This window comes from Microtus ochrogaster, chromosome 21 (assembly GCF_000317375.1).
Source record: "Microtus ochrogaster isolate Prairie Vole_2 chromosome 21, MicOch1.0, whole genome shotgun sequence".
In the NCBI taxonomy this organism is placed as follows: Eukaryota; Metazoa; Chordata; class Mammalia; order Rodentia; family Cricetidae; genus Microtus; species Microtus ochrogaster.
This window is the reverse complement of record NC_022022.1, coordinates 13,942,965-13,954,150: the sequence shown is the minus strand read 5'-3', so window position 1 is coordinate 13,954,150 and position 11,186 is coordinate 13,942,965. Positions and strand designations below refer to the sequence as shown.

General features: G+C 41.5%; 2 protein-coding genes across 2 annotated transcripts in view; one reads left to right on the top strand and one right to left on the bottom strand.

Moving 5' to 3' along the window:
* Window positions 1-8,985, bottom strand: part of Sass6 (SAS-6 centriolar assembly protein) — a 36,193-nt gene extending 27,208 nt beyond the window's left edge. Inside the window, exons 1-4 of the mRNA XM_005357187.3 lie at window positions 8,733-8,985; window positions 2,775-2,835; window positions 1,058-1,137; window positions 488-592 (exon numbers count right to left, since the gene is read on the bottom strand). Coding sequence (XP_005357244.1) covers window positions 488-592; window positions 1,058-1,137; window positions 2,775-2,835; window positions 8,733-8,797 — 311 coding nt within the window. The 5' untranslated portion in view covers window positions 8,798-8,985. The remainder of the gene's footprint in view (window positions 1-487; window positions 593-1,057; window positions 1,138-2,774; window positions 2,836-8,732) is intronic.
* Window positions 8,986-9,090: 105 nt separating this feature from the next.
* Trmt13 (tRNA methyltransferase 13 homolog) overlaps window positions 9,091-11,186 on the top strand; it is a 15,935-nt gene continuing 13,839 nt past the window's right edge. The window contains exon 1 of the mRNA XM_005357186.2: window positions 9,091-9,311. Coding sequence (XP_005357243.1) covers window positions 9,165-9,311 — 147 coding nt within the window. The 5' untranslated portion in view covers window positions 9,091-9,164. The remainder of the gene's footprint in view (window positions 9,312-11,186) is intronic.

Genomic DNA, 11,186 nt, shown 5'->3' with positions numbered 1-11,186 from the left:
AAAAGAGAGAGAGAGAGAGAAAAGATGAAGATTAATAAATAAATCTTGGTAAAACTTTAAAAGCTACATCAAACCATGGTTCAAATTTTCTTATTTTAGTCAAGATTTTTTATTTTATTTTATGTGCATCAATATTTTATCTGTATATATGTCTGTATGAGGGTGCTGGAGCTCCTGAAACTGGAGTCACAGACAGTAGTGAATTGTCATGTGGGTGCTGGGAATTAAATCCTGGTCCTCTGGAAGAGCAGCCAGTGTTCTTAACCGAGCCACCTCTCCAGCCCCCAGTTAAGATTTCTTAAAATTTGGGGTTTAACTGAGCCCTAATCCCAGCTTAAAAATAAATAAATAAATAAATAAATAAATAAATAAATAAATAAATAAATAAATGGGGATGTTTGTGATACATGGAAAATAACTTTGTATCAATCATCTCTCAAAGAGGAGTCTGTGTAGAGGTCTAGTGCCATGGCACTCCGGGCCTCACCTTGGAGTCTCTTTCACATGTTCCAGGGTACACTGCTGAAGGAGGTCTATAAACTTCTGTGGAAAAGCTAAGAAGTCCACCAGGAGACCTTGCTGCAATTTTAAACTATACAGAAAACAGAAAAACAGTTCTTCAGAAACTTAATTACTATCTTTAGTTATCATTCATAGACTGAAATATTCTTTATTTACTAATGTCATCACTATTTAATGTTACTCCTAAAATCCGAATCCCCAAAACATCACCAGAAGATTGTATCCGCGGCTAAAGCAAAGAGTTAAAAAAAAAAAACTAAACAGGGAACTTCTGATTTGAATCAACCTTATCTAACGGGAGTTGAGAAAGTCATCAAAATTCTGAGCCATTTAATATATAATATATAAAAACTAATAATCTATAAGACATTTATCTTTCAAAATACTCTGTCAATAATTATAAGACAGTCAATATTCCCAGAATAACTTACCATCTGAACAGGTATATGCTTCAAAAAAGAACAGTGTAAACACATAAAATTCAGAAAGTAATTCCTAGACCATACATAGGGCCAGCAAATAAGAAAGGACTTACCTTTGAAAATCTTCCTCAGATATAACAAGGTTATACAGAAAAAATGGATCTGTATCATCAGTCAGACGGATGACTAAATCCTAAAGAAAAGATTACTTTTAAAAAAATGTTTTCAGTAGATCTTTTGTAAAAGTGAATTATTCAACATCAATTTATTAGTTGTACGTCAGAGTCCTGTTTGCTGGTGCTGCTTAATTTTACTAGTCTTGAGAGAGTGAGCATCTTTAAACAGGGGCAGACATTCGGCTCCACGAGACCTGCATGGGGTTGTGCAGAAGCTGGCGAAATGCTGGAAGTTAGGGCATCTTCTATGAGGTCAGAGAAGGTGAGAGCAGCTTTGCACTCTGGCACCATGGCAAGACTCAACGACTGTATTTTCAGTTTCCCTCAACTTAACTGGTCTGGTATTTCAAAAGTAGCAAACACAATCAGCAAAACTGACAATCATACACAAAAAAAGGAAGGGGCTTTTATCGCTCAGATGGTGAGTATCAGGTGACATGTTTCCAGGGCTTCCCAGGAGGCCTCCCACTCCAGCTGCCCACTAAAGAGACAATCCATGGGTTTCCTTTTCTAATGAAATGGGTTCCTTTCATAAAGACACTTGCCAAGTTGTTAAATTCAAAGTGTGACAGAAATCACAGCTGACAGGTAGGTACACAAAAACAATCAACTTCAGAGAACACTGGCCCAAGATAAACCCATACCTTGTAAGAGGAGCTAACAAAGAACCTGAGGAAAGTCTACTCATTTCTAAGGAGCTACTAGGGGCTTGGAAACATTGATTTATTAATGAGGCTTTAAAAAAAAAAAAAAAAAGAGGTGCCATATGTAAGATTAACATGTAAGAATATTACTCTCTGTTCTAGAAAATTGACAAACTGGGGGCTTACCTCAGAACAGCCTGTGATCCAGTAACCTCTACTTAAGTACTTCTTGAAAGTTGCCTCAGATGCTACTGAAAACCAACAGCAAGCCAAAAACTACAGTTCCTGCTAACTACAACATGCTTGCATGTGTTCAGGGAAGGTTGCAACACATAAAACACATGCTACACTTAGTCCTTTGGCCTATATCTTTAGTGCTGTCAATTTTTTTTTTTAAGATAGAGCATCAATTATATAGCCCAGGTTGGATGCCAAAGAGCTCTCAATCCTTCTTCTTCCTCTTGAATACTGGGATTATAGGCATGGATTCAACTCAATTTTGAAGTTCACATCAAATTCACATTCTAAATCAAAATATAAAGTAAGCTAATCTTTTAAATACTCAGAGCACACCCAGATTGTTACATCAACCCCTAATTCTTCTTGGATTTAGTAATACATAGTATAATTAAATTTAAATGGCTGGCTTAGATTTCACCACCCTATTCTTGCAACAGTTATAAAATGACCCAAAAATTTTAAAAATGGATCTAACAAGAGTCATCTTTTTTAAACTCCAGAATTTTATTATAATAGCAAAAAGACCGGGAGAGCACAAGTAGTTCACCACTACCATAAACTGGACAGCAGAATTTCTCATGTTTAGGGAAATGCAAGAGTCAGCATATGTGGAATACAATGGATAAGCCTCGCCTGGTAAAACCACCTCAGTGATTATAGGATGACTGAGTATAGGTAAGCACAGATCTCACTTTCTTAAAACAAAATAAAACCACAACAATAATTACATCACACAAATGCTCATATTTCAAAAGGAACTAGATACCAACCTTTCTGTGCACTGGATTAGAAAGTGACTGTAGTTCAATGCTCACTCTGACACTTCCTCTCCTGAGAGGACGAAAAGACAGGAACAACTCAGAAATGTTCAAGGGACATGAGTACCACTACCCAAACACACAAGCCTCAAGCTTGTGAACAGGTTCTAGAATGTACACTGGGCACGGCTGCTCTAATAAAGAACAAGTAATCCTTAATGGAAGGCTTAATTTTTGTCACTTTTAAAATGAAGATGCTGTGGACTAAATGGGGAGAACAATCAGGGTGCCTATTGCTTGTATTCTGGTAAGAAACTTACTGCCAGATTCTAAATGGCATCTACTAAGAAACAGACCATCAATTTAGTGCCAACTTTTTATTTATTTATTTATTTATTTATTTATTTATTTATTTATTATGTATACAGTATTGTGTCTGCCTGCAGGCCAGAAGAGGGCACCGAGTCTCATTACAGATGGTTGTGAGCCACCATGTGGTTGCTGGGAACTGAACTCAGGACCTTTGGAAGAGCAGGCAGTGCTCTTATCCACTGAGCCATCTCTCCAGCCCTAGTAACAACTTTTTTTTTTTTTTGGTTTTCGAGACAGGGTTTCTCTGTGGTTTTGGAGCCTGTCCTGGAACTAGCTCTTGTAGACCAGGCTGGTCTCGCCTAGTAACAACTTTTAGATCTGAAAATTACCACTGCAATGATCAAACTGACTTACAGACAGATACTATCTTAAAAAGTTAAAATATTATAATATCTACATTATTTTTATACTCAAGGAAATGACAATCACTATCCTGTTACATACATTAAGTATTTTAAGCCCCAAAGCAAATCTACATAAAACATTCTCTGTGCATTATATTCACGTAAGTATTTTCAACAAGTTTACTATTATCTGCTTCACTCACTCTGAGAGAGTGAAGCCACAACACTCCACATACTATGCAGTATCCATTATGAACAAGGATAACATTAAACTGAGGAACAAAATAAAGATAAAATTAGTGAAAAACATTTACATATCTCAAAACTATTCTGCTAAATTCAGCAACAAGGGCCTTTCTTTGATATGTGTGTATATGTGTGTGTGTGGGGGGGGGGGGGTAAACAAATTTGTGGTGGTTTAAGTATGAAAGGCCCCCCATAGGTTCATATGTTTGAACACTTGATCCCAAGTTAGTAGAACTTCCAGAAGGATGAGGAGCTGTGACCTTTGGGAAGGGGTGTGTCACTGGGGATGGGCTTTGAGGTTTCTAAGGACTTGGACCATTCCCAGTGTGGTCTGTCTCCTGCTTGCCCTCAGATGTTGCTTCAGCTACCTGCTACCTTCCACTCTGCCATCATGGAACCTAATTCTGAAATTTAAGCCTAAAAGAAGCATTGTTATTCAATTCCCATGTGTTTCTTCACATCAGAAAAAAATAATGACATCTTGAAATTTGCAGGCAAATGGATGGAGCTAAAAAAAAATCATATTAAGTGAGGTAACCCAGACCCAGAAAAATATCAATCACATGTACTCATTCATAAGTGGTTTTTAAACATAAAGCAAAGAAAATCAGCCTTCAAATCACAATCCCAGAGAACTTAGACAGCAATGAGGACCCTCAGAGAGACATACGTGGATCTAATCTACATGGGAAGTAGAAAAAGACAAGATCTCCTGAGTAAATTGGGAGCATGGGAAGCATGGGAGAGGATTGAAGAGGAGAGCAACAAAGAAAAATGTATAGCTCAATAAAATCAATTAAAAAAAGAAAAACCCAAAACCACCTCTAGAAATATGTGGTAGGAAAATTTGAGATTGCAGCTATAGCATCTCAAGCCACAAATCTTATTTGCTGTATTAGAAAGATCCATGATATAAGAGCATTAAGACAAATAAATAAAATCCCAGTGAAATACACTACTTATCTTGAGGCCACACCTTAAACATTGTTTGTAACTGAATAACACCCTCTAGACCAGTCAGATCTAGCCAGGTTGGTTTACTTATTTATTTTTAAATAAAGATCTTAAACATTAGACACCAGAGCTGGAGTTCAGCCCATTGCTGCCATCTAGAAGCTGTGATCTTATCCTCTTGGTGCACAAAAGACAAAAGCTACCGTAAGCCAGGTACTCTGCTGGGTGCTAAGGATACAAACAGAAGCAAACACAGTTCATGTCCGCAAACTGAAGTCAGACCAAGTTACCTAGATTTATCTGATTGTTTAGGGCTCAAGAGACCGAAAAGAAGAGCTATTAATGTCTACTGAGTGCCTACACTGCTGGATACCTGAGAAAGAGAGAGAGAAAGAGAGAAAGAGAGAGACAGAGAGAGAGCACGCTATCCCAATCCATAATAATCTTGGCGCACCACAAAGCCCAAACTTGAACTTATCTCTTTACTACATAATGCTACCTAAAAAATTAATTAAAGACAATTAATCTCAATTAGGCACCCAGTTTTATAGTTGGTCTCAAACTCAGAGCGTCACCTGCCCCTGCCTCAATGCTAGAATCCCACCACACCTGGCCATCTAGTCAGCTTTCAAAGATCCTTACTGGAAAGGGATTTAAGCTACACCTTGGGGCTCTGGGGAGATGGCACAGAAAGTGCCTGCCACACAAGCATGAGGATCCGAAATTGATCCCCAGTACCCAAATTAAAAGCTGAGTGTGGGACTGGGGAGACAGCTCAGTGGTTAAAAGCACATACTTGTTCTCTCACAGTCTGCACCCCAGCCCACACCAAACAGTCCACAAAGGCCTCACTCCAGCTCTGAAAGACCTGACACTCGGCTCCCTTTCCAGGCACATATGTTCACTCCCGCAACACCCCCCACATGCTAAGATATAAACACACCACACACATCCCACATGCTAACACACACACACATATGCTAACACACGCACATGCACTAAGACACACATACACACACAAATATTTTTTAGGTCAATATTTTTTTTTTAAGATTTTATTTATTATGTATACAACATTCTTCCTCCCTGTATGCCTGCAGGCCAGAAGAGGGCGCCAGATCTCATTACAGATGGTTGTGAGCCACCATGTGGTTGCTGGGAATTGAACTTGGGTCCTCTGGAAGAACAGTCAATGCTCTTAACCTCTGAGCCATCTCTCCAGCCCAGGTCAATGTGTTTGTATACATCTGTAGCCCTAGGGGTCGGGACAGTGTAGTGTCAGGAGATCCCCAGGGCTCACAGGCCAGCCTGTCTAGTCAATTAGTTTGTAAGGTACTACGTTCGATGAGACCATGTCTCAAAAAATAAGGTGGAGAGTCAGCAAGATGAGTCAGTGGGAAAGACACTCGCTCCCAGGCTGGATTCCATCCCTGGAACCCACAAAACCTACACGGTCAAAGAAGAGAACAGACTCCTCTGTTGTCCTCTGACCTCCACAAGATATTAAATATATACATGCAATTTCTTAAATAAAGAATTTTAAGGTGGAGACAATTTTTTAAAAGATACCAGAAGCCAACCTCTGGTTTCCACACTCATTCATATTCATACACATATTGACATTGCACACACACACAACACGCGACAGAAAGACAGACAGACACACACACAGACACCTTGGGAGTCATGAAAGAATGACTACCCAAGGCAGAGGGCAGAGCATGAGTGGAGCTACAGTGGAGCTACGGTGGAGAGAGCACAAGGCTTTAAGAGGAGCTAAGTTCCTCTGGCCATGGAAGAGAGTTTAGAGATCAAAACAAAAGAGCAGGTGGCTATCCAAGGCTGGTTTAGAGATCTCACCACTTCTCCCAGGTAGGGTCCCCTGAGAGTCACACTACCCTCTACCCAACTGCCTTCCCTTCCTCTATGCCTTTATTAGACTTTATTAGACTACTTATGCAATCACACCTTACTAATAACTAAGGTTTAGGGAATATTTAATATATACTAGTTGCTATTATAAGCACTTTGTATGCATTAAATTATTTCATCTTCAATAACAATCCTATGAGGTAGGTACTATTATTCTGAATTTTAAAATGAGAAAAATGTTAATAAGCTGTATAAGATTGGGGCTGGGAGTACAGTACAGTGGTAAAGTCTATGATAGCATTTTGCAAGGACTGACATGAGTCAATCCACAGAAACACACACACACACAGAGTAAACAAACTGTCTTTAGACTTAAAGAAGCTAGGTTGTCCTTCCTATAGGTTAAGGGTTAGCAAAATTATTCTTCATGAAGCCAGAGAGTAAATATTTTAGACTTTGAAGACTGTAGAGTTTCTGCTATTGTTGCTGAGGACCGACACGCATCCTACAATAAAGACCACAGAGCTATATTCCCACTAATACCCCATATAGTTACTCACTGAAGCCCTTGTGCAGAAGCAACCACACAGTTGGTAACAGAGAAGGATGCCTGTGTCCCAGCAAAATCTGATTTAGTAAGAGTGGTTGCTCTTTGCCAAAGCTGATAGTAATATCAGGTTTCTAAACAAATTTCAAAAGCTGAAATTGGGTTTTAACATGGTTAATTCTGATTACAAAGTGTTGGAGACGAGTTGAGCGTGTCAAGCTTCGAATCACAAGTAATGTCCCATATTGCCAAACAGAAACAAAACAAACGCACAACTGTGAGTCATAAGTGTCATTTTAAATTGTCTAGAGTCACATTAGAAAGCCCCTAGCTTTGAAAGTAAATTTAATTTGAATACATTTAACCCCATATACTCTAAAAATAGCTGTAACGGATAATCACCATAACATTGAAATTTACATTCTTGTTACTAGCATGTCTTCAAAATCTACAATCAATTTTTACACTTAGGGACATCAGTTTGGAGTAGGTCACGCCTAATAACTGTATGTAGATAATGGCCACATACTGGACAGCACAAACTAATCACCAATTAGAGACTGGGAGTTGTATAGATCATTGTACAGCTTGCTGAGGGAAGGCATAAGTTCAACGGCCAAAGCCAAGAAGACAATGAAAATAATCTACAGATTCCCTGTATATGGCTGATGATCTCAGCCCATTCTGACTGCTTTGCCAGTTGGTTCTGGACCCAATTCTAAATTGTAAACCATGGTTTAACTAGCAACTCAATAATCCGATGTCTTCATTTTTTTTCAGGCGATATTTCGTCACCGTTTAGTTTCTACATACACTTTCGCGCCTGATTTCCAGTGAAATCATATGGGCATGTGCTAAATCAGTTTTACAAATGAGCATACTAGATTCACAGAAACTAAATAACAGCTAAAAAATATTGGTTAAAACGGGAGGAATCAGATCTCACTTCTAATCAAACCTATCTGAGCCTTGATAGCATCACCTGTGATTAATGTTGCTCGTTTGCATTTGTCTGTGAGACAGGTTTAATGTTCTCTACCACACTGTTAACTTCGTAAAGACCATGGGACCCCAGGGGTCCAGCTTTCCGCGTTCACAGTATTCACTGACTGAACAGAGTTCCTGACTTTCCAGTGTTTGGGGTTGGTTAAATGTATCTTTGCTTTGTAACTGACGTGCAGGTGGAGCCCAAGAATATCACTGAAAAAAAAAAAACAAGAAACTTTTTTTTTAATTGAAGTTCTAAAGCTTCACTCCCACTATCCTTCGAAGGAGATCATGAGCGAGGGGCTGGTGCGGACCCTCCCCTCAAGTCACCGTGAAGCTTCGCAGAAACTAACTGCAGAGGAGAGGATCCGAGCTCCCACCCAGAGAGCAGGCAGGGGCTCGGTCCCGCTCAGAGCCAGGACCTTCGAGCGAGGGGAGTCAGTTTCCCGTTCCCTCGTTCCCTTTCGTCGAGTCCCCTCCGCAGCCGCCGACTCGGCGACACACAAAGGTAACCCCGGGGTCCCTTCCCACGTCCCGGTGGTCAGTCCGCCACGGCCGCGGAGCGAGTCCCGCTGAGCCCGGCCGCCATCTTCCCCATTGGCTCGACCCCAACCGCCACCCGCCGGCGCCCACAGGCGCGGCCCTCACCTCTCCTCACAGTCTTTGCATTTCACTTGCAAGGGGACAAGGTCCTGGAACAGAACTTGACTCATGTCGGACCGCTGCCCCGACGACTGTGCGAAAAAGCCCAGCAGGCCTGGGCCTCAGTGCCAGTTTGTAAGAAGTCCCCGGCCTGACAGAGTTTGAGTTTGGCGCTCAGCTCCCGCGGAGGAGGCGGGGAACGAGAAACACAGGGAACGAAGGAGGTTTGGCCCTCGGCAGCCACCATCAGCTCCGTCCGGCTCAGGGGCGCGAATGCGCCGCGGTGGTTGCGTATTTCCGGTTACTAACCAGCGAGGTGGGACGCACGCACCCACACCGCCCCCAGGCGGCCATGTTTGTTAAGGGCAGGGGTATCAAAGGCTGGTGGCGGCTTGGGGCCGGGTGCGGGACGCCCGACAGCCGAAAGGATCGTGGCTTATGGAGGCCCCCGCGCCGCCCTCGCACGCGACCGCTCTGCCAGCGGAGGGCAGATGCAGCTACTTCGTGGAGAAGAAGAAGCGTTTCTGCAGGATGGTGGCGGCCGCGGGGAGAAGGTTCTGTGGTGAACACGCTGGCGCCGCGGAGGTCAGGTACCGCCCCACCCTCTAGAGAGTTTCCGGGTCTGTAGGTGCAGGAGCCCGGCCTCGCCCCCTCTGACCGGTTCCTGCCTCTGTCCCACGGACTCGCCCGCTTTTCCGGCTGTAAATGGAGCTCTGACATCCGCGCGGAGCCGTGATGAGCCCGCCGAGGAGCCTTGTTTTCATGTCCTGAGTAACGCGCCCCCTGAGATGCTCTTTCAGATCTGTGGAGCCAGCCTCCCAGGCTTCTCTAGTGCTCAAGGGAAGTGATTCTTTTTACAGCGTAGTGTTTGAAGTCACTAGGTCTTACCATCGGGGCTTTAATTATTGTTTTATGAACGATAACCACGTGTGAATGCATCAGGAAGAAACTTGGAAATTTTCTTACTTAGACTTCACCAGGAAACACCTTATAAACTTGTGATACTGTTCTGGGATGGAGAAGGAAAAAAATACTAACGCACATAACAATTTTAATTGAAAAAAAAGCCGTTGAAAGCAAATTGCACTGTTTTTAGGGTTTTTGTTTGGTTTTGGGGGGGCAGCAGACACTTGGTGGTAATGTAAGACATTTCCATTGTAAGTGCAGAGCATTAGTAGCTTCTAGTGCCTAGAGAACCAGGGACGTTGCTAACCTTCAGATCACAGGACAGTCTCATCCCCCTTTTCACCAGAAAAGAAAACACCTCAAAAACAAAAGCACATGATATACACTCAAATAGTAAATTTTTAAAATGCTTTTGTGTGTGTGTGTGTGTGTTCTCTGATTAGGCTTTGCAAGTTAGAACACAGTCCTACTTACTTTGAAAGTTAATTTTCCTGTTTGTTTTTGAGGCAGGGATCTTGCTATATTTCCCATGATGGTCTTGAACTCTTCTTTCTCTCAGAGATTCTCCTGCCTGAGCCTCCCAAGTAACTGGTCTTCACCAAAGAACTAAACTGGAAATTAAGTTTTAAAATCTGTACATAAGGAAGAAATAATGTTATCTTAAAAGTACTGAATAATTTTAACTTTCCCTAAAATTAAATGTACATAAATTCATGAACATACTGAAATTAATTGAAATAAAAGTGAGAAAAAATAAGAGTAAATATGTGGTCAGCTTTTTCTGTGTGGCTTAGCATTATACTAAGCAGTGTTGTTATCTTGCTTTTAAAAATTCAACTTTCATAAACCTTAGAAAGTAAATCATGCTGTTATTCTCATCTTTTGCATGAGCCTCTGTAGGGCCATAGTTGTAGCAGCTAATAGAACTGAGACTCACACCTAAGCAGTCCTGCTGGTCTCTAGCTTTAACAATTGTACCATAGTGTTTCACACACGTTCATAGCACCTGTAGAGGAGAGCTGCCAGTGCTCGCTGTTTTCCTTTAGTTTCTCCCGGTGCCTACAGTTAAATGTGCATAACTCAGAATATTGTAACTAGCATACTGAAAAGTTGCAACGCTGGTGAATATGGCCCGTTCTAAATTGTGTCACGCCTCATTTTTCCTCACGTATTTTATTTCTATGTTTATTGAGACAGGATCTCAGTAATTAACACTGACTGGCCTTTGACTCGAGATCTGCCTGCCTCAGCTCTAGAGTACTGAGACTCAAAGTATGTTCCTCCATGCCTAGCTTTTCCCCATATTTTAGCAACCTAGACTTCAATATGCATTTTAAAATCAACAACATAATTCTAATGGGCAACATTTTCCAAAATTAATTAAGTATTCAAGTATTATGTGTGTTAGCACAATTTAGCCATTTATACCCAGTATATATGTATTTCAAAAGATCATTTTAGCCGGGCGATGGTGGCGCACGCCTTTAATCCCAGCACTCGGGAGGCAGAGGCAGGCGGATCTCTGTGAGTTCGAGACCAGCCTGGTCTACAGAG